This window comes from Meles meles, chromosome 4 (genome assembly GCF_922984935.1).
Source record: "Meles meles chromosome 4, mMelMel3.1 paternal haplotype, whole genome shotgun sequence".
NCBI classification, from domain to species: Eukaryota; Metazoa; Chordata; class Mammalia; order Carnivora; family Mustelidae; genus Meles; species Meles meles.
In genome coordinates, this window is record NC_060069.1 from 81,521,134 (window position 1) to 81,544,684 (window position 23,551).

Consider the following 23,551-nt stretch of genomic DNA (forward strand, 5'->3'; position numbering starts at 1 on the left):
GAAGTCACGAACTGATCATCTCGCCTCTCCACCAGCATCGCTGGGAAGCTTTAGCCCCCCGCCCCTGCCCCACACAGACGTCCAGCGCGGCGGAAACCCCCTGCATAAATGCTGGGGTGGGGGTCACTGTCGACTGTTTCCGACTCAGTGGGGGGCCCGCCTACAGGCTGCGAGGGAGCCCATAGCCGCCATCAGTCCCCTCCTGAGGGGCTTGTGGTGGAGACGAGGACTCGGCTGTGGTAGGCGCGCTGCGCCCCCAACAGCCCAGGGAGCCTGGATCCGCGCGCTCCGCCGGAGGAGCGCGGCGCCCCCTGTCGTCCGCCCGAGGAGCGCGCCGCTGGCTCGCGGGAAGCCGGGAACATGGCGGGGCGGCCTGTGGCCCCGGCCTCGCCGCCGACGGATCGGGACGGAGCGGCGCCCAACGTGGTGGCGCGGGTCTCGCAGTGGGCCGACGACCACCTGCGCCTCGTCCGGGTACCGGAAACCAGCCGGCCGGGCAGGCGGTGGGCGCGGGGCCGCGTGGAGCAAGCCTGAGGGAGGCGGGCTGCGGGAGGCCGCGCGCAGTGGAACCGCGGGGTGCCCGGGCGGGGCGGAGGGTCGCTTCGCCAGGGTCGCGAGGGACGGGAGGCGGTGGGGGGGGGGAGTGCAGTCCGATTGGGCTGGCTGCGTGGGATGGGCGCGGCGGGCCAAGGAGCCCAGCTCTGCCGAATTACTGCTAGGACCGTGGTGGGCCCCGGGGACACCTCAGAGCCTGAGACGCAGCACAGCGTGGGGCGCCAGCGGCAACCCCCCCCCCCCCCCCAGCATTAGAGGACATCGAGGCACAGGAGACCAAGGGTGGGGGATGGGCACGTGGTCCTGTAGGCCTTATGTTTCTAATGAAGTGAGAGGGCATTGGAGTTCGACCAAGAGTGGGACATCTTAGGTGACACAAGATTGTGTCTAGTCCCCAGAGGATGGTGTGATTGATTTGGGGTGGAAGGTAGAGAAAGAGGAATCAAGGGGTGGACGGTGGTCAAAGTTGCTTCTGTGGAGGAGTTGGGAGTCAGTGATTTGTTGGGGGAAATCTGGAGGACTCTTTGGACATGTGAACTTGAAGGTGGACGTGTGTGAACCTGAAGATGGTTATTAGAATTCTAAACCGAGTTCTAGATGTTATCTAGGCAACCAGGTATAGGAATCTGGCATTGAAGGGAGATCGTAACTGGACATAGAACTTTAGGAATGAACCACATAAACCTCAAGTTAGTGTTTAAAGCTTGGATGGCATCTTGGAACAAGTCAGAAGAGTTGCTGACATCCTAGAATTGAGACCTGGGACCTGAAGGATTCTCTTAGCATTTAGAGTTTGGGAAAAGGAGGAGGTCAGCAAAGATTGGGAAGAAACAGTGAAGGAGGAGGAGGAAAATCAGGAAAACCAGGTATCCTAGAATATTTTCAGAGAGAATGAGTAACTATGTTAAATTCTTCTAAGAAGTTGAGTAGGACCATCAGTTTTGTGCAAAGATTCTGCAGTCATATCCCACAAGGCCGGGGACCATGGCTGTTCCCTTCCCCAGTACAACTCTTACCCCTAGAATATTGCCTACCACTTAGTAAGTGCTAGAGAGGTATTGGTGGCATTAATGAATGATAGATACACAGGTGTTAATTGACAAATCCTGGCTTCTTCCAGTGAAGCAGAATTTGGTGCATGGTTTGTTTCAAATTAAAAAAAAAAAAATGACTTCAGTAGATTGAGAGAGGAAACAGTGTTTAAACTGGCATATAGAGGGATGCCTGGGTGGCTCAGTCAATTAAGCATCCACCTTCGGCTCAGGTCATGATCTCAGGGTTCTGGGATTGAGCCCCGCACTGGGCTCCCTGCTCAGCCTGCTCCCTCCTGTCTCTCTGCCTACCTCTCTGCCTCCTTGTGATCTCTATCAAATAAATAAAATATCTTAAAAAAAACTTTAAAAAATTGGCACTTGGATACATTATTCCAAATATCCCAATCACAGGGTGTATCTTTGTGTATATTTCCTTTTTTCCCCTACAAATGGGAAATCCACAGAACAAATAAAAGGCATTATGTGATCGTAATCACAAAGTTTTCATTGCCTTGTTTTATGTTTGCCTGATGTTTAGAGCAAGATCAGAGTTGGAGCTAAGTGGCTTTACTTCAACACTAAGAGCAATCTTAGCATCTTCATTTCTTTGGGTATATTTTCAGCTTCATTTCTTACTTACCTAGTTGTATTTCTTGAAGGAAAACATGTTAGATTATCACGCTTGTTGAGGGAGTCTCAGGTTCTTATTTTTTAATTAAACCTTTTTAGGTCTATTTCAGTGTTTTGTTTTTTTTTGTTTTGTTTTTTTTTTTAAGGATTTTGCTTACTAATCTGCTTGACAGAGAGAGAGCAAGCACAAGCAGGAGGAGCGGCAGGCAGAGGGACAGGGAGAAGGGTCCTTGCTGAGCAGAGATTCCTGTGGGGCTTTGTCCCAGATCAGGACCTGAGCTGCAGGCAGATGCTTAACTGACTGAGCTACCTAGGTGTCCCAGTCTATTTCTAATGAAGCACTTTAAAAACTGATAAGTTCTTCCCAACTGTTCTCCCACATATACATCTAAGGTATTATATTTTAAGCTTTTGATGGTAAAGTTTTCTACCAAACATTTACATTCCCACTGTAGACTTAGGGTTTTGCAAGTTACTGTGGACATTGTTCAAGAAGTATTAGACTGATTCATGCATTTAAAGAATTCATGGTTAAAAAGAACAGTCAATAGAGAATGATACAATATTACATATATAATTACTGTGCATGCCAGATTGGGGAAAAAGCAGGAAGATTAATGAGTAGGTGGGCAGTTAATGAGAAATGGGCCATTAGTTGAAGGATGTGCCTTATTTGGACAATTAATAGAGAGGTCAGTCTTCTTTTTGGTCCCCTTCCAATGAGTACTTTTACTATTATGAATAACAACTAATGAGAATTAATCATTTAATCTCTTTCTGAAGAACATCAGCACCGTAATGGCCATAGCTGGAACAGTGTTACTTCTAAGAAGTGTTCGGATGGTAAGTTAAAAAATGAAGAAGGCACTATGATAAGCAAGAGACGGTTAATTTCTTCTCACTTGCGGGCCATTTTTCTCTCAAGCATTGTATCATTTTGTGATTCATATTAGAAGTCTTAAATACTATTTTAGAACAACAAATCTATTTTAAGATGTTGGTTTAAAAGCAACACATCCACAGGATTTTATGGAAAGTGATTGCCTGGTCTGTATTTCCATAATCACTTTTCTTTATGCTTAAAAAGGAATCTGTAAAGGATTTAGTTGGCTAGAATGCTGCAATCACTAAATTTGCATTTCAGATGTTGTGGCATGTCTCAAAACTGTTTTGTATAGTGGTTTTAGATTATAGTCAAATTATGTCCTTTAGCACTGAATAATTTATTCTTTCTCCAATTTGTAGCAATCTGTAAGATCTGTGTAATGAATAGAGCAAGAAGTGTGATGTGAAAAAATAATTTATATTTTCAGTTAGCATATTTTTTGGCCTCTCAGTGATGTTTTAATAATAATATTATGGAATCCTTTTGACAATTCAGGCTTTGTTAATTTTTTTTGATGTCACTGATTCTTGTCACTGAGTGTAATTGTAGTGTCATGTTACAGTCTGGAATTAGTTTATTGCTTCTGTGTATATTAATGTTTTACATTTATTATCTCTATATTGTTTTATATTATCATTGACTACATAGCTTTACTGTACTATAGTACATCTTTTCCAACTCCTGCCTTTCCCTCTGACTCCAAAGTCAGACTTTTATCCCATTTTTTATTAAGTGTCTTGAACTCATTTTTAACCTTATATCTAATAATCTAATAGGTTTTTTTTTTCTTTTAACACCTCCATGATTTTGTAAGTCATTCACATTTAGCTTATATTTTTAGAGTGGAACTTTTGAAGCTTTAGCTCTTTTCATTTCACTTTTTTCTTTATCCTACAATCTATGTTCCATGACATTTGTATTTTGAAGGTTTCAAAATGTCAAAATACTAAATGATCTGATTAAGAATTTAGGTAAAAATAAGGGGCGCTTGGGTGGCTCAGTCGGATAAGCGTCCGTCTTTGGTTCAGGTCATGATCCCAGGATCCTGGGATTGAGCCCTGCAGTGGGCTTCCTGCTCAGTGAGGAGTCTGCTTCTCCCTCTGCCCCTCAACCCACTCATGTTCTCTCTCACTAGCTCTCTCTTTCAAATAAATAAATAAAATCTTAAAAAAAGAATTTTGGTAAAAATAATGCTGAGGGATTACTTCTCTTGTTAGCCCTTAAAAATGACATAAATCAATTATAGATTGTTCTAAGTTATACAATATTGGGTATGTTAGTGATATATGCAAATTACTTATTCATTAATAGTAATATATTATGAAGTTATTCATCTTACACCATAATTCTGGTGTCTTTTTTTCTTAGGTTTTATAAGTTTTGAAAATAGTGAATAGTGGTGAGAAGAGCAAGCTAAGGAGGTGGAAAAAGAATGTTTTCGTACATTAGGGAGCAAAAAATTTTATTGTGTAACAGCTGGAGAAACCCCATGCAGCAGTAGTTTAACCAAGTTAAAGGCTTTTTTTCCCTCATTTCGAAAGACTTCTGGAGGTAGGATGCTGCTGGCATTGGTCTCTGGGTCAATGACAGAGAGTTTAGGTCTGTATGATTCTCTGTGCCTATTCTCATGGCACAGAATGGCTGCTGTAACTCCAAATAGCATATTCACTTTCAAGCAGAAGAAGAGGGAAAAGGAAGGTGCCAGCCACATGTTTTCCTTTTTATCAAGAAAACAAAAGTTTTACCAAAAGCCTTCAGTAGACTTTTGCTTACATCCTTTTATCATATGGCCACCTCTAGGTGGAAAGGAGGTTGGGAAAGTGACCTTTTAGGTTTTCCATCCCTTACAGACATGATAACAAAAGAAAGAGGCTTGGGAACAGATAATGCATTAGCCAACCAAAGTCCTGCCACAGAGGGAACCTAATAGCTCCCCTTCAGCTTTCTTTTTGTATTTCCTCCCCTTTTCCCTCCTCCTGAGTTTACCAACCTCTCATATTCTTTCAGCTACTGGTAGACAAGTCCAAATTTCATATTTAAAAAATAAAAAATGATGGTTGAGTTCAGTACTGTGCTAAGCACTTGAGATACATAATTTCATTTAATACTTAAAATAATCATTTGAAACAGGTATTTTTAAAAAATTATTTATTTGTTTGTTTGTTTGTTTATTTATTTAGAGAGTAGGGGAGAGAGAGAATCTCAAGCAGACTCCCCACTGAGCACAGAGCCTGACATGGGGCTTGATGCAATGACCCTGAGACCATGACCTGAGGCAAAATCAAGAGTCAAATGCTCAGCCAACTAAGCCGTCCAGGTGCCCTGAAAGAGGTGTTCTTACACCTAATTTTATGGACGGAGGAGATGGATACTCGAAGTTAAGTAATTTTCATCCAGCTAGTATGTGGCAGAACTGGATTCCAAATTTCATCTTCCTGAATTTGAAACACTTATTATTTTCGTTTCATAGTGCTTCCAGCTTTTGTCTCTTTGCCTTTAGGACACTTCCTTCTCCATCTCAGACTTAGGGACAGTGTTCTTGTTAGTGGCATCATCTTTCTGCCTCTTCTAGAGAGCAGGATGTTTATCACAAGTTTAGAATTCAATTGTTTTACACATGTCTCCCTCAGATCTTCTTATTCTTTCCACTTTTGAGCCTTTAGCATTTATGACTTTATTTACTTATTTGAGAGAGAGTGAATGGGGGGAGGGGTAAAGGGAGTGGGAGAAAGAGAATCTTTATCAGGCTCCATGCCCAGCGTGGAGCCTGACTGGAGGCTCAATCTCATGACCCTGAGACCATGACCGGAGCCAAAATCAGATGCTTAACCAACTGAACCCTCCAGGCAGCTGAACCCTTTAGCACTTATACTTTATCTTTTTTTTTTTCTTTAAGACTTTATTTATTTATTTGACAGAGAGAGAGAGCATAAGCAAGGGTAGTGGCAGGCAGAGGGAAGGGAGAAGCAGGCTCCTCGCCAAGCAGAGAGCCTGATGTGGCGCTGGATCCCAGGCCCCTGGGATCATGACCTGAGCTGAAGGCAGATGCCCAACTGACTGAGCCACCCAGGGGCCCACTTATATATTGCTTATCTTAAATCTATTTATATATTGCTTTGCAGTTGTATTCTGGTTTTATGTATATTGTTAGTTCATCTCCCAGATACTGCCTGTTATGTTACAGAAACATAGCACTGCACTTTCTGCTATTGAGAGATTATTGGATGCAGAAAAGGTAGATGCAATGGGGTCTGCCTTTAAAGGTTCCTCACATAGATGGTGAATTCCTTGAGAACAGGATCATGGGTTCTATTTCAGTTTCTTCCCTTAGCTCCTTAATAATTTCTAAAACTCCAAACACCAAGGCACTCTTAGATCTTTTTATGTATATCCTCAATGAAAACACCTAAAATTAAAAAGGGATAGATAGTTAGTAATTGGAGACATCTTTAATGACCCTCTCTACTTTTAAGTCTTCCCTTCTTGGGAAGTCTTGGTTTTCTCATGTGATGTGGTTTCCAGGCACTTTATCATCTTCTTTCTCGTCTTCTAGTTTTTTTTTTTTTTTTTTTTTTTTAAATATTTTATTTATTTGACAGAGAGAAATCACAAGTAGGCAGAGAGGCAGGCAGGGAGAGAGGAGGAAGCAGGCTCCCTGCGGAGCAGAGAGCCCGATGCGGGGCTCGATCCCAGGACCCCGGGATCATGACCTGAGCCGAAGGCAGAGGCTTAATCCACTGAGCCACCCAGGCGCCCCTCTCGTCTTCTAGTTTTGTTGTAGTTTGTCGTTGAAGTCTTTTATGAGATGTGGTACGAGGAGAGCACAGTATATCCCATTACGGCCTGATCTAGAACAATCTCTTCCTTATATCTTGTTTGGCATCCTGTTCCATTTGGGATCCAATGTTGCTTGGTGTTTGAAGTTGGTGGGGAGCAGTGAGGAGTGAAGAGGAGAGGGAGTTTGTACTTTTTTTTTGTAGACTTGTCACACTTTCATATCATTTTGAGTTCACAGTGAACTAAAAGTTCTTTATCTTTTTCATATATCTTACAATTAGTTTATTCTCTTCTATCCTACATTAGTTTTGGCGAGTGCAGGGGAAGACTTTTACATTTTATCCCATCATCCTAGTTGTCAGGATCTTTTAAAATACTCTCACTTTTAGTATTCAGTTTTTTTTTTCTCCAAAGATTTTATTTTTAAATAATCTCTGTAACCAGTGTGGGGCTCGAACCCACAACCCCAAGGCCAAGAGTTACATGCTCCACCAACAGAGCCAGCCAGGTGCTCCCCGCCCCCAACACTTCGATTAAAATCATAAGTAAAATATTAATATAAAATTAAGGACAAAATTAAAAATTTTCAGTGGTTATATCTTCTTATTAAATGTTTAGATGACAATCTGACATAATTTAAAGTGAAAATAATAATAAAATGTTATGTATTTTTTTATAAATCAACAGACATCAAAATTTACAAGTTCTTCAGATATTCCAGTAGAATTTATACGAAAGAATGTTAAACTACGTGGACGATTACGCCGAATAACTGAGAATGGCTTAGAAATTGAGCATATTCCTATTACTTTACCTATCATATCTTCATGGAAAAGTAAGTAGAGTGCAAGAATAAGACTATTTTAATATTTGTTAATTAGAAGTCATTTGTAAAATAGCAAAAAATGTCATTTTAAGTTTTAGTAACTTTATGATGGAAAGTACAAACTCTTGGCTTTAAATACAAGGGACTATTTAATTTGGCTTCAGATTTTCTCCCCCCCCCTTCCTTTTTTTATTCCACCATTCAGGATTTCATTCAAGCGTTTATGCATTCTTTCCACAAATAATTGAGCAACAGTTATATTATGTTGTCATAATTTAAATCTCTTCTCTCTGAAATAGTGATGACTTTTCAGGGCTCAGGCAGCAAAGTCACCAGGCTGTACACTGCACAATTCTGGGGATGCTATTAAGTAGAACCTGCTTCCAGAGGTCATGCTGAGACAGCACTGTAAATTGCCATATATGCATTCGTTAATAATGGCTTCTCCATCCTGTTCTGGAGCTTACTGAAATGGGTTTTTTACATTATTCCATATGTTACATGCTTCGGTTGCTTTAAAAGAAAAGTTGAATACAGGTAGAAATAGATCTACATTTAGAGAGTCTGGGTGTTTGTAAAGAAACATAGTATATTTAGTTGTTTTACGGGGGCATGTGACTTTGAAATTTGCTTTTGCAACATGATATTAAAGCTAGACAATTTTCTGTCTAACCTTTTTAGAAGAGCCCTGTGGTGTTCTGCTGGTTAAACTGGCAGGAGTAGAACTCACTGAAACTGGGAAGATGTGGTTACAAAAAGAGTTAAAACCTTCCCAATTGCTACGGTTTCAACTTCTTGGAAAGGAGAAGTCAGTGCTCTTTTGCTATCTTCTAGTGAATAAGGTAAGTAGTGTGAAGAAATCATGAACAATATTTTATTCTTTTTATTTGTTCAGAACCATCATTAATTAGAATTTTGAATCTACAATGAGACTGAATTTTTGTCTTCCTTAACTGCTACTCATAGTGATCATGTATAGTGAACCAGGTGTTTCATATATATGTTTTGTTATTAAATATTATTTATATGTTTATTATAGAAAAAATGGAAAATTAAGAACATGAAAGAACCCTAAAATTATTAATGACTTTGGACATTGCTCATTTGAGGATTATCTTTACACATTTACTTATACATGAGTATAGTGTATCGCCCTTGTTATTAGAAACTGCTTGTTGAGTGAGCCCTGTCAGCTAGAAACTACTAAGAGCAGGGGTGTTTTCTGAAGTAAATAGTGTTCAGTCTCTGAACTGTAAAGTCGAGAATATTTAAGTGCTATTTATGATCAGTAATCAGTCAACTATAGACTTTGCCTCAGAGTTTTCCTACCATTATGACTGACCATGGCCACTGTGTAACTGGGGATGCCATGGAGCTTCATCAGTGTCCCTGTGTCTCTGCCCTGAGTCCTTGCAGGAGCCTTACTTCAGGCTTTTGGTGGACGATTACTGAAAAAAGAATGTAGAAAATTAAGTAGGTAAAGTGTTATGACAGGATGAAGGACAGTTTTCTTACTCTTTAAGTCCCTTATTGGGGCACCTGGGTGGCTCAGTCGTTAAGCCTCTGCCTTCGGCTCAGGTGATGGCCCTAGGATCCTGGGGTCGAGCCCTGCATCAGGCTCCCTGCTCAGCGGGAAGCCGGCTTCTCCCTCTCCCACTCTCCCTGCTTGTGTTTCCTTTCTTGCTCTCTGTCTCTCTGTCAGATTAATAAATAAAACCTTTAAAATAAACAAATAAAGTCCCTTATTATATAACAAACAAAAATAATCTGAAGGAAAAAATAACCTCACATTAAAGGGATTAAAACTGTAACCATTTTGAATTCTTCGAGCTTTTTGAACTATTGATAGGAAGCCTAATGAAACCCATTAAGTTCTGTATGTCCAGGTCATATGCAGTTCTTTCAAAATAAGAATTATCCAACACTGATTGGTTGAAGTGTCTTAGAGTTAAAAGTAAGCTGGTAGGGATCCATGGCTGGCTCAGTCAATGGAGCATGCAACTCTTAATCTCAGAGTTGTGAGTTCAGGCCCCACATTGGGTATAGAGATTACTTACAAATAAAATCTTTTTTAGAAAAATAAAAAGTAAGCTGGTAATGCAAAATATATAAAGATGCCAAAGGCCTTACAAAAATATTATCTTCTCCAGGCACCTGGCTGGCTCAGTTGGTAGAGCATGTGACTCTTTTTTTTTAAAAGATTCAATACTTTTTAAAAATATTTTATTTATTTTTTTGACAGAGATCACAAGTAGGCAGAGAGGCAGGCAGAGAGAGAGGGGGAAGCAGACTCCCCACTGAGCAGAGAACCCGATGCGCAGCTCAGTCTCAGGACTCTGAGATCATGACCTGAGCCTAAGGCAAAGTCTTGAACCCACTGAGCCACCCAGGCACCCTTAGCATGTGACTCTTGATCTTGGGATCATGAATTAGATCCCCACACTTGGTGTACAGATACTTAAAAATAAAAAAAATGTTGGGAGCTTGGGTGGCTCAGTAGGTTAAGTGCCTAACTCCTGATTTCTGCTCAGGTCATGAGCTCAGGGTCATGAGATCAAGGCAGGCATTGGGTTAAGCACTCAGTGGGGAGTCTACTTGATATTCTCTCTTCCCTCTGTCCCTCCCTCTGCTGGCCCTTGTGATACATGCTCTCTCTCATATAAATAAATAAAATCTTTTTCAAAATATTTTTTAAAGATTCTCTTTATTTGAGAGAGAGAGCACATGCCTATGAAGGGGGGAGGAACTGAAGGAGACTCAGACTCCCTGCTGAGCTGGGAGCCTGACAGGAGGCTTGATCTCAGGACCCTGAGATCATGACCTGAGCCTAAGGCAGATGCTTAACTGACCCAGGTGCTCCATAAATAAAATATTTAAAAATAAATAAATAAAATAAATTATAAAAAATAAAAATAAAAATAAATTTTTTTCATTAAGAAAACATTATCTTTGCTTTTAAATTGAGAAGTATATTTTATTTATCCTCAAAGCCACCCTATGGAGTCATTGTTTTTACTCCCATTTATAGATGGAATTCAGGGTAACCAAGTGGAAGAGCCTGTATTCAACCCAACTCTTTCTGGCTCCTGAGCTCATACTTCGCCTTAAATACCTTAGCTTATATTGCTTCCTAGGTGTCCCAACTATGCAGTATATGCATGCTGTGTTAATTTACATCTGTTGAATTTACTAATGTGTGAGATTGCATTTTAGTTATTCTGAATTTGGTTTAAGGGAATGAGCTCTTATAATTTAAAAGATTGAGAAAAATATGATAAATCCTTTAAGACTGTATTTATTAACTCATTATTATGACCAAAACTTACTGCATTTAAGGGAAAAAAGGTTACTTTGTTCCTTACGAAGGTCCTAAAAATGTCTCTTACTTGAAACCTGGAGTTTTCGCGTTTTTAGAATTTAATTGTGAAGTACTTAACTAAGAAAGCTATTAAATTATTAATGTTAAAATTAATCTCATTAGGGGGCGCCTGGGTGGCTCAGTGGATTAAGTCGCTGCCTTCGGCTCAGGTCATGGTCTCAGGGTCCTGGGATCGAGCCCCGCGTCAGGCTCTCTGCTCCGCAGGGAGCCTGCTTCCTCCTCTCTCTCTGCCTGCCTCTCTGCCTACTTTGATCTCTCTCTCTCTCTGTCAAATAAATAAAATAAAATCTTAAAAAAAAAATTAATCTCATTAGGTTAAAATCCCATAAGGACTATATAAATGCTAAGCAGGATCTCCTTTTTTTTTTTTTTTTAAATTTTAAGATTTAAAAAAAATTAAGTAATCTCTACAACCAACATGGGACTCAAACCCACAACTCCAAGCTCAAGAGTCTTAGGTCTACTAACTGAGCCAACCAGCATCCCCAGCAGGATCTCCTTTATACTGTAAATTAGTAGGAAAAAATCCCATTTATCCAGTTTCATTTAGAAGTGAGGTTTTCCTTGAAGGAAATTTCCTAAAGGAGGAAGATGCAAGGTCCAGGCCTATTTTTCATGTAAAAATTATTTTGTGGGAAGTCTTCAAAAAATGTATTTGGGGGGCCTGGGTAGCTCAGTGGGTTAAAGCCTCTGCCTTCAGCTCAGGTCAGGATCCCAGGATTCTGGGATCGAGCCCCGCATCGGGCTCTCTGCTCAGCGATGAGCCTGCTTCCCTTCCTCTCTCTGCCTGCCTCTCTGCCTAATTGTGATCTCTGCCTGTCAAATAAATACATAAATACAATATTAAAAAAAATAAAAAATGTATTTACATGCCAGCATCTTCTTACACACTGGAATTCTGAAACCTAATCTAACAGTTCAGTGATGATTCAGTTCAATTTGCATTTGTGTGTTTTTAGTTTCTTTTGCTATGGCCTTCTGTTGTTTTGCTTATTTTGTGTGCTCCTTTCCCCCAAACAGCAAACAAACCAAAACCGCTTTTTATACTTTATTACTTTTACATCTCTTTGGGTTAGAAGACCATTGAGTTTGTGGGGAACTGTATGTTACAAAAGAGGCAATTAAGATGTGCCCAGGTGACTCAAGTCAGTTAAAAGGCTGCCTTCTGCTCAGGTCATGATCTCAGAGTCCTGGGATCCAGTCCTGGTTTAGGCTCCCTGCTCGGTGGGAAGTCTGCTTCTCCTTCTGCCCCTCCCCCTGCTCGTGTGCTCCCGCACTCTCTCTCTCAAATAAATAAATAAAATCTTTTTAAAAAGATAAATAAAAGAAGCAATTGACTTTGAACAAGTATCTCTCCTAGTAATGAAATTCTTGGATTTAGTGTTAGCTGTTTTAAGTTCTTAGAGAGCCCTTTGCTTTATGTTTTTTGGCTTTGGAGGATAAGTTGCTAAATGACTGATTTTTTTTATTTTTAAGATTTTATTTATCTGTTTATTTTAGAGAAAGAGAGAACGTGTGAAGGGAAGGGAGAGGCAGAGGGTGTGGGAGAGAGAGAATCTCACAGACTGCACTGAGCTCGGAGCCCGATGCAGGGCTAGATATTAAGACCCTGAGATCATGACCTGAGCCAAAATCAAGAGCTGGGTGCTTAACCCACGGAGCCACCCAGGTGCCCCTCTGAATGATGATTTAATTAAATTAATTAATTGATTGATTGATTTTTTTTATGATTTTATTTATTTATTTGTTTGACAGACAGAGATTACAGGTAGGCAGAGAGGCAGGCAGAGAGAGAGAGAGGGAAGCAGGCTCCCCACTGAGCAAAGAGCCCGATGCGGAGCTCCATCCCAGGACCCTAGGATCATGACCTGAGCCGAAGGCAGAGGCTTTAACCCACCGAGCCACCCAGGCACCCCTGATTTATTTTTTTAAAAGATTTTATGTATGTGTTTGAGAGAGAGAGAGCTCGAGAGAGATAGCACAAGGGGTGGGTGGAGAGGTAGGGGGAGCAGCAGACTCCCCACTGAGCAGGGAGACCAATGTGGGGCTCCATCCCAGAACTCTGGGATCACCACCAGAGCCAAAGGCAGACACTTAACTGACTGAGCCACCCAGGAGCCCCTGCATGATTATTTAATTTAAATAAATAAATACAAAGTGAAGATGTTATAGGTACAGTAGCAATTTTCTTTAGTAATTGGTCTGTGTTTTTTTTAAATTCAAGGGTAGGTATTTTAGTGTGAATCTGAATGAAGAAATTTTGAGAAGAGGCCTTGGCAAAACTGTTCTTGTTAAAGGGCTAGACTATGATTCTAAAATCTATTGGACAATTCACAGAAACTTACTTAAAGCTGAATTAACAGCCTTAAAAAAAAGAGAAGGAATATGGAAGGAAGAATCTGAAGAAAGTTATTTGGAAAAATTCAAAGGCTCCTGGAGAGAAATATGGAAAAAAGACAGTTATTTTAAAAAAAGTGGATCAGATTTCAATTTGAAAAAAGAAAGTTATTATGAGAAATTTAGAAAGACTTATGAAACATGGAAAGACAACATAAATAACTACTCCTTTATATTGAAGTTCAGAGAACTTATGAATCGCATACACTTTCGTAAAAAAGGGTGAACTATTCCAAGGGGTCTGGAGGTGACCCACTCAGAAAAGAGTAAAATATGTAAATCTATAGATGTTTTCATTGAGTTGAAATGGAAATTTCTCTGAATGATCTAAGTTGCACTCTGACGGTATTTAAATATTTAAGAGATGATTGTTCTAAATGTAATAGAATAATTTAAGCAAGTTGTAATTAATGTAATATGCTTTTAGGAAAAATGAAATACTCTATAAAGTCACTAGGATAAAGGATGTATACCTGTAGTGCTAATATTTGAAGAGCGAGTTTAACTGTTGGACGCTGTTATTTTAGTTATTTTCGGTATCCATATTTAATTTTTGTTGAAAGAGAGTATTTGTTGACTTTTCCAATTTTATCAATTTTGATTACTTGTAATAAACTCTTTATACATCATGCCTGAGGCTACTTTTTCCCCCTAACTGCTTTCTAACTACCTATGAATGTGGGGCAAAGCTACACGAGAAGGTCACTAAACCCGTTTTTAGTAATAAGGAATGGCTAATTTCTACTTGTTGTTAGATGAACAACAGACAGAATTGTGAGGATAATTATAAGGACGAAAAGCAATGTGCTGAGGATGGCAGCCCCCACAATAGAAAGAATAGGAATGCTCAGGGCATTGTTGAGCCCCTAAAGTAGCCAATCTTTGAAGTATCTTAAACCCCAGTTCCTCATGTAACATGGTAAATTTCTTTGTTTTTAAAGCTAGTTTGAGTTGGTCTGAGGATCTGATATACACATATACTTGCTGCTAAAATCATCCTAACACTGCAGGCTTCTTTTATAACACCAGTGATAATCCACGAACATCCACCATGTTTATAGAAGGTTCTCTTAATGATCTGTGATGCTGACAGTGTCAGAGGTACCACATAGTCCAAAGAGTTGACACCTGTTAGAATCAGTCATACATCATGAGAAGCTTATTGCTGCTCCCTGACTGCTGGTGAAAACATAAAGTAGATTTCCCAACATTTCCTAATGAAACAACATTTATTTTTAGTAAGGCCTCAAACCTGCCACAGATTTTTGTTCTTGTGATTTTATTTCATCGCCTTTGGGGTAGGATAGAATGTTATATCCTATCTTTTATTCCCTGGGTCTCATGCCTCAATAACTTTTCTTGTTTTAAGAGGATGTTCTATTTCTCTCAACAGAGAAGTTAACAGAGTACATTTAAAACTAGTTCTGTGGCAAGCTCACGGGCCTGCTGCTTTCCTGGTTTACCTCCCGGTGATGTCAGATCTCATCACAGTTATCACTGTAATCAGTTCTGATGACCTCTGCCAACGCAGTCCCTGCACCATTGTCTTTCCAGATAAGCTATGTGAAAGTGAAGCTGGTACAGGTCTTTTTGTGGACTAGATGAAATGACTTGTTCTAACCTTTGCCTTGATTATAGTCGGTAGGGGAACCATGATTTTAGGGACAAGATAGACAAGAAAAGTAGACCAGCGGGACTCCTGTTGTGTGCAGTCACCATTTTCGGAATGTTCTTGTTCTCCACTTAGGTAGTAGCAGTATTAACACATACTTGAAGGCTAGGAGGAATCCCATTCGCCAGCAGCTTTCTTCAGGGTCAACAAGGTCTGCTTTTCTGGCTTTTGTCTCTGGTCTTTCTTGTAGATAGCTTGTTTGATCGTCCAAGGACAAAGTGAACTATTTAGTTATAGAAGCAAGATCTTTTTTATATGAGACAGTTATAATATGGTCATCTGAAAAATACAGAAAAGTCCTAAATTTAGGCAGAATTTCTAACCAAAGCCCAAGTTTTTTTTTGCCTTTCTCAAATAAAGGATTTACATCTTGATTTCCTATCTTCAAAACAACAGGATCTATGGCTGCCCTTTTCCCTTGCCCTTCTTTCCTTTCAGTATCCTGGGTATCTAGACCTGTTTATTTTTTTAAAAAATATATTTCTATCCAATAAATTTGGTTCTTACAGTTTTTTCTAAATGATTGGATTTCTTATGGCCCCTTTCAATCTATATTCTTTTAGACTCACATTTCCTATTTTGGGTTTTATTTATTTATCATTTTCTAGTCATACTTCTTATTATGAAATGTTGAAAGCAACATTAGCTTTCTCATAATTAATGGTGGACAAAACTTGGGAGAAGAGTGAAAACTATTCCCATACATATATGATCCAGCACTGTTGTTATTTGGCAGCTAAAAGCATATTTCCACAACATCTAGAGAGAGAAAACACACAACTGAAGTCTCCTTACATTTTGCTTACATTTCTCTTTTTTGTGTTGACATTTGTTAGTTCCATTCATGAGACAGGTGTCCAAATGCTGGTTCTTCTCCAGCACATTTGGTCATGGTTATTCCTTGAGGGTTCTGTAGGGGCTCCCTATCATAGTCCCCTGGCTTGAGAGATTCTTACCTCTTTCTCTCCCTACCTCCTTAACTCCCAAGGCTATTTAGTCCACAGCCTTTTACTCTTGGATCCCCACCACCTGGGATGGGAAGGACATATAAGTTTAATTGTGGAATGTGACGGGGCTTAATCACTCCACTCATGGGTATGTGTTGGGAGTATTACAAGTTGACTTCAGTCCTGCCACTTTCCATGATGTCGATTCAAGTTACAGGAAACTCGTGCATTTTTTTTTTTTAACGATTTTATTCATCTGAGAGCGAGAACTCATGTGTGTGTATGAGTTGGGGATTGGGCAGAGGGAGAGGCTGACTCTTGGCTGAGTGGGGGGCCTGATGCTAACGTGGGGCTCAATTCCAGGACCCTGAGATCATGACCTGGGCCTCAGCCGCTCAATTGCCTGAGCCACCCCGGCACCCTGGAAACTCATGTATCCTCAGACTAAGTGGTGAGAATGTAGGTGATTCTCCAGGCACTCTCTCTTGCTTCGCTCTTTTGATCATGCTTCTTTCTCCTTGTCTCAGGTAAATGAAGTGCTAGAAGGCTCCGTAGCTTAGCAAACATCAGAAAAGAGATAATCACTATTTCCTAATTTAGTGGAAACAGGATATATGGCGTTCTCAGTCTTACGGAAGAGGGAGTGAAGTGCTAATGTCAAATCTTCCTCCCCTGTGTGAACAGGAGAGGGAGAGGATGGTTGCTACTCCACAAATTCTAACTGTTCAACTCTTCCTTATTCCAAGACCTCTTGGGGCATCTGGGTGGCTCAGTGGGTTAAAGCCTCTGCCTTCAGCTCAGGTCATGATCTCAGGGTCCTGGGATTGAGCCCCGCATTGGGCTCTCTGCTCAGCAGGTAGCCTGCTTCCTCCTCTCTCTCTCTGCCTGCCGCTCTGCTTACTTGTGATCTCTGTCTGTCAAATGAATCAATAAAATCTTAAAAAAAAAAAAAAAGACCTCTTATTCTTTTTGGTCCTGAAACCTAAATCAGCTTCGTCTTTCTCACCACTGGGAAAGCCTGGGGAATCTGCTGCCAGAAATGCCATTTTTAAAAAAGTTGACTCAAAGAGAAATCAGGGCCACTGATCTCAATAGTTCTGCTATTTCTTGATAATGAGAAACAAAGGCAAATGAAAAAAAAAATGAAATTTTCTTACTACTTACAGCCCATTAACAAGTCCTTGAAACAGGCAGAGTGACATTCCTCTAGGAAATCAGCTGCCTTGACGTTAATACCTTGCTAAGGGCAAAAGGCAATCTTGGTTTAACATTATCCTCACTTCCAGGATCCTGTAAGTCTTATTTAACATATAAAAATCCCTTTGGAAACTTTATCCTCTATCTCTACCCCGCCAAGATATATGTTGGCAATTATCTCCTAGGCATATAGTCCACTGATACACATCTGAAGGATCTCAGGACTAAGGTTTTACTAGACAGTAATAAATGCCCTTTTCCTAACAATGGCTAGCCCCATCAAGGTCCTGGAAACCTTCCAAAATTCCCTATAGATTTAAAATGTCCCTATCCCCACTCCAAACTTGAAAATATATAATTACCACCCCCTCACTACCTTAGTGCTGCTCTTTCTGCCCACGGTTCTATCCCCTTGCTTTAATAAAACCACCTTTTTGCATTGAAGACATCTCAAGAATTCTTTCTTGACTGTTTGCTCCAAACCCTAACATTACCTCATCATCTCTTATTTATTCCTGCTCTCTCAGGTAACTGAGAATAGTAAAGATCCCAGTCAGTACCTCATACTGGCCTGGTACATTTGCAAAACCTGCTTAGGAGAATTAACCACATCTGAAGCAAGCAGATAATGTGCTAAGAATTTTATCTTCTGGATTTCTCCAGCATCATTTGGTTACTCATCAAGGTGAAGTTTGTAGGGGGAAAGGAAAACAATTTTCCCTCTACTCTTCTAGGTGCTTGGCTGATACACACCTGTAACAAGACAGACTAACAGAAGAAAAACAAAAGAGAAGTTTAATAACATGTATACCTCCTATATACCTGGGAGATACCAAGGAAAACTGAGTAACTCCCGAAATGGCTATCCCCTTAAGTAACATCTCCAGCTAAAGGCTAGAAAATGTTCCGGGACGGGGAGGCCAGTTATGAGAAGTTACCCTGAAAGGCACAGTAAACAAGGGTAAGGTTGTTTTTCAGAGAGAGACACACACACACACACACACAGAGAGAGAGAGAGACCTTTACAAATGGAGATTTCCCTTATAAATGTAAATTGTTCTTACAAAAGAGTAACTTTTACCTGGTTTTTAGAACTTCTCTTATCTCTGCAGTTTCTTACAAATAACCAGCTTAAGGGGTGCTTGGGTGGCTCTGTCAGTTAAGCATCTACCTTTGGCTCAGGTCATGACACAAGGGTCCTGGTATTGAGGGCTCCTTGCTCAGCGGGAATCCTGCTTCTCTCTCTGCTGCTCCCCCTGCTATGCTCTCTCTCTTTGACAAATAAATAAATAAAATCTTAAAAACAAAACAAAACAACAAAAAAACCCAGCTCAAGATAATAATCCTTAAGCTGAAGAGCCGTATTTTGGGGTGATATATTTTGCTCCCCTACATTTGCATCTTTGAGATTTGAGTCTCCATGTGTTGTCAAGGGGCATATTGTTGACAGTTTGCCCTAAATCCAATGGTTGTATAGGGCATTGATTTGAACAGTGACTTTTCAAAGAAACAGCATGATTCAGGAAGCCAAGAAACACCAGCACTTCCGAATTCTAGGGCACCAGCAGAATGGTTATTACTTAAGCCACCATTAATAGGGATGGCAGATATACTAAGGAGCCCAGCTACTGCTGGGGTAGCTGGGGTGGATATGGTTTCCAGACTCGTCTTTGTGGTGTGGGGAGGAAAATTTTCCTCTACCTTCTTTGGGTTCCTGGCTGGGTCTGAAAATTAAACTGATAAAGACAGAGTAATAGGAGAAAAGGATATAAATTGATTTAATACAAGTTTTATGTGACATGAGAACTTACATAAGGAAATAAAGACCTGAAGAAACAGACCTCCAGCTGTAGGGAAGGCACTTCTTTTTGGAGGATTTTATTATCAGTTTCAGGGAGGAAGGGCAAGGGAGGGAGATCAAAAAGACCTTCCTACTCCGGCTGTTTTCCCAGACTCCTTCAGCATAAAATGTTCACTCTGCCAAGATGCCATTTTTGGGATAGTGTGTCCTGAATCCCATCAGAGGTTTGGAGCTTCCCTAATGCCATTACCATGCAACTGTTTCAATGAAGGCAAGTCACAGGGAGAAAGTAATGCAAATTTTTGAAAAAGATTTTATTTATTCATTTGAGAGAACGAGAGCACAAGCAGGTGGAGGGCCAGAGGGAAAGAGAGAAGCAGATTTCTCTGCTGAGCAGGGAGCCTGATGCCGGGCTCTATCCCAGGACCCTGGGATCATGACCTGAGCTGAAGGCAGATGCTTAACCAACTGAGCGACCCACTTTCCCCAAGTAACGCAAATTTATAAGAAGACTGAAGAAAATTAAAAATGCAAGATTAAAAATTAAAATATTAAGAACAGGGGGCGCCTTGCTGACTCAAGTCAATAGAGCATGTGACTTTTTTTTAATAGGTTTTTTTTTAAAAGATTTTGTTTATTGATTTGACAGACAGAGATCACAAGTAGGCAGAGAGGCAGGCAGAGAGAGAGGAGGAAGCAGGCTCTCCACTGATATAGGTCTCGATCCCAGGACCCTGAGATCATGACCAGAGCCAAAGGCAGATGCTTACCCCACTGAGCCAACCAGGTACCCCTAGAGCTGTGACTCTTGATATTGGGGTCATGAGCTCAAGCCCTATCTTGGGTATAGACCTTATTTTTTAAAAATTGAAAAATTATTAAAAATATTAAGAACAGAACTTTAAAAGTGAAGTAGTAATAAAAGCTTTAAAATGAACCAACTCTACTTCTGTTTCAAGATGGCCATTGAGCTCATTCTTTTAACTTCCATTCAAATTACATCAAAATATCAAATATTAAAATAGAAGAAAATGGTATCAATGATAGAAAACAGCAGAAGATGCCATCAATTAGCTAGATAGTTTTGCAAACTATGATGAAGTGGAATTGGAGTGAGATACGATTCCACAGTTCAGTATTCTTCAGGAAAGAAGGTGATATTCAGCTAGGAATTAAGAGCATGCCCTAGCTTGGTATTTTTGAGTGATATGAATTCTTTTTGGTCTGGTCCAGAGTAAATCTCCATGATTTGGAAGCACAAGGCCAAATGTCCATGCACCCAGTACATAATGTGGAGGGAAAATAGGATGTCAGGAGTTCATAGCATATGTCTTATTCAGCTGGACAAGGATGACTCCCAGTCCTGCAGTGTGTGAATTTCTTGGTCAGTCTGTCTGGATGCTCCAGCTCCGTTCCCCAGAAGATTTTTCCTTATCCTCCACAGGGGATGTGCCTTCATGGTCAAAGGGTTGAGCAATCACAGGACTTTTTTTGTCCCAGAGACTTAATTCTGGATGGCTTTAAGATCTATCAATTTGCTGGACAGAAGGTGTGCACTGTTGACCATGTTTCTATTCTGAGCACTACTGCTTTGCTTCTTCATTTCTAAAGGACAGACTGGGAGCGGTGTTTTTCAACTATTGGCCATGAGCAATTAGTGAGATGTGAAGTCAATCTAATGAGTTGCCACTAGCAATTGAAAGAAAGAAAAAAATAACAGGATAGGGGCACCTTGGGTTGGCTTAGTGGTAGAGCATGCAACTCTTGATTTTGGGGTTCTGGGCTCAAGCCCCATGTTGGGCTAAGAAAAACAGAAGAGAATAAAATCTATCCAGCGCATTGCACATAGCAGAGATAAGTGTTGTTTGTTAATTATTTTGCATGTTATAAATATATTTGAATATGTGTTCTGTTTTTCAGTGCAAAAGTATATGGGTTACTGAAAATCACTGCAGATCTCATTTTCTAAAAGCACTCTTTTGAGGAGGCCTGATGAAAAGATTTCCATAACTAAAGTGAGGAGAACAAGTAATTCAGACAGAGGTAGGGTTTTTTAAAAATTGAGGTATGGGGGGCAGTGCCTAGGTGGCTCAGTGGGTTAAAGCCTCTGCCTTCAGCTCAGGTCATGAATCCAGGGTCCTGGGATCCAGCCCTGCATCAGGCTCTCTGCTCTGCGGGGAGCCTGCTTCCTCCTCTCTCTCTGCCTGCCTCTCTGTCTACTTGTGATCTCTGTCAAATAAATAAATAAAATATTTTTTAAAAAATTGAGGTATTGGGATAATTACTTCTATTTTCTCTTTTGTTTTGGGTATCAAAACAAAGCTTGTAGATACTTGAGCGATGAAATTGAGAAATTAGTGCTAGAACTATTAGAATAGCTCAAGCCATACTTTATAAATTTTGGAGCATTTCTGCTTTCTCCACAGCATTTACCCAGTTTCTTGCTCATTGGGAACTCTGAATATTTGTTAAACAAAGGAACGAAATAAAGAATGAAGTAGACTGGGGTGTCTGGCTGTCTCAGTTGGTAGAGTGTGCGACTCGATCTCAGGGTTGTAGGTTCAAGCCCCAGGTTGGGTATAGAGATGACTTAAAAAAAAAAAAAAGAAAGAAAGAAAAAGAATGAAGTGAACCATTCCTGTCGCCTACTTATTTTGACCAGAACCTATTTTTCCAGTCTGATTTTCCTCTATACATCTTATGATCCTACACTGTGAAAATTAATTTGCCTTCAGTGTTCTGAAAGAACTTTTTTTTTTTAAAGATTTTATTTATTTATTTGGCAGAGACACAGTGAGAGAGGGAACACAGCAGAAGGAGTAGGAGAGGGAGAAGCAGGCCTCCCGTGGAGCAGGGAGCCTGATGTGGGGCTCGATCCCAGGACCCTGGGATCATGACCTGAACCAAAGGCAGAAGCTTAACAACTGGGCCACCCAGGTGCCCCTGAAAGAACTTTAACTTCCATTCAAATTACATTTTTTAAATTAAATTATTTTTTAATTAATATTTTTAAATTAAATTATTCTTTTTTTTAAAAAAAATATTTATTTATTTAGCAGACAGAGATCACAAGTAGGCAGAGAGGCAGGCAGAGAGAGAGAGGAGGAAGCAGGCTCCCGCAGAGCAGAGAGCCCGATGCGGGGCTCGATCCCAGGACTCTGGGATCATGACTTGAGCCAAAGGCAGAGGCTTTAACCCACTGAGCCACCCAGGTGCCCCTGAAAGAACATTTTTTAAATTTGTCAGATTTGAAAATGATACTTATTTTGGGCAAACCAAGCCCTCTAGTTACATATTTAGTATAAATATTTAAACAAATGAAACAAAACTAACATATGGTTTTTATTTATTTATTTTTATTTAAAGATTTTATTTATTTATTTGCAGACAGAAATCACAAGTAGGCAGAGAGGCAGGCAGAGAGAGAGAGAGAGGAGGAAGCAGGCTTCCGCAGAGCAGAGAACCCCATGCGGGGCTTGATTCCAGGACTATGGGATCGTGACCGGAGCTGAAGGCAGAGGCTTTAATCCACTGAACGACCCAGGTGCCCCAACATATGGTTTTTAAAATGCAGTTTTTCCTTTTACTATGTTTGTGTGGACAAACCTAAACATTTGTCTTCTGGTTTAAGAAAAAACAGGTGTTAGTAATCAGAAAGGGTGTACCATATTAGGATTCCAAATCGTACAGAAATAAGAGAATTTTCCTTATGGTGTAAATTGCCTTCTCCTCAGCTTTCAAAGCTTTAGAAATTGCATTCTGGCTTACCGTTTTTTTCATTTTTTCCTTCACAGAACAATTTGCTCATTTGTGTAAGCTTTTGTTCAATGTCTATGATAATGATTGCTGTATATGGCTGATCCACAATTGGATAGATTATGAAGATACATTTTTCTCTTAATTATATTATAGGATTCTGCAGGAATGTTTTTAACAGTACAATATATTCCATAATGAAAATACGTAATCCAAAGTTTCCTGGGCGCAAGAAAGTACTTCAGTTATGTTGGTCCTGCCCAGCAGGCTTTGACCATCTTGCAAGTTGTAGATACTGGCTCTGTGGGAGGTCTTTCTGGAAACAAAACTCACAAAGCTGAGTTGTGAAGCTCTTAGGAGGAAGGAGAGGGAGCTCTGTCCTCTGACACTATTGTTGCCTCTAGAATACTTTATTCCTTGCCCCATCCCCCACCCCCCAACCACCAGGAGAAAACAATGAAACAAATTGCAGGAAAAGAGAAAATAAAGTTCACTTTAATTAAGCATGCTTTCTGCCTTTAAAAAAAGTACTCATTCTGGGGTGCCTGGCTAGCTCTTTGGGAACAGCATTCGACTCTTGATCTCGGGGTTGTGATTGTGAGTCCCACTTTGGGTATAGAGATTACTAAAAAAAAATGTACTTAAAAAAAAAAGTATTCACTTAAAAAAAATATTCATTTTGTGGTGGGAACTG

The 23,551-nt window shown here is 40.2% G+C and overlaps 1 protein-coding gene across 5 annotated transcripts; it reads left to right on the forward strand.

The window, feature by feature from the left end:
• The first annotated feature begins 341 nt into the window (after window positions 1-341).
• On the forward strand, window positions 342-23,338 carry C4H3orf33 (chromosome 4 C3orf33 homolog). Of its 5 annotated transcripts, none has more exons than XM_046001931.1 (5): window positions 342-539; window positions 3,003-3,062; window positions 7,570-7,717; window positions 8,390-8,550; window positions 13,312-14,113. In XM_046001931.1, exons 2-5 carry the CDS (start codon window positions 3,018-3,020, stop codon window positions 13,708-13,710), a joined length of 753 nt encoding a protein of 250 aa, XP_045857887.1. In that variant the 5' UTR covers window positions 342-539; window positions 3,003-3,017; the 3' UTR covers window positions 13,711-14,113. The 5 variants fall into 5 exon arrangements, with proteins under 5 accessions (XP_045857887.1, XP_045857888.1, XP_045857889.1 ...); XM_046001932.1 differs by having other exon boundaries at window positions 342-503; XM_046001933.1 differs by lacking the exon at window positions 13,312-14,113 and adding an exon at window positions 23,014-23,338 and having other exon boundaries at window positions 344-474.
• Window positions 23,339-23,551: the final 213 nt, after the last annotated feature.

Bases quoted from the DNA above. Each gene is read 5' to 3' on its own strand.
- C4H3orf33 (XM_046001930.1), top strand. From the start codon at position 361: ATGGCGGGGCGGCCTGTGGCCCCGGCCTCGCCGCCGACGGATCGGGAC. The intron at 7,718-8,389 runs GTAAGTAGAGTG...TAACCTTTTTAG, and splicing joins TATCATATCTTCATGGAAAA to AAGAGCCCTGTGGTGTTCTG. The intron at 8,551-13,311 runs GTAAGTAGTGTG...TTTAAATTCAAG, and splicing joins GCTATCTTCTAGTGAATAAG to GGTAGGTATTTTAGTGTGAA.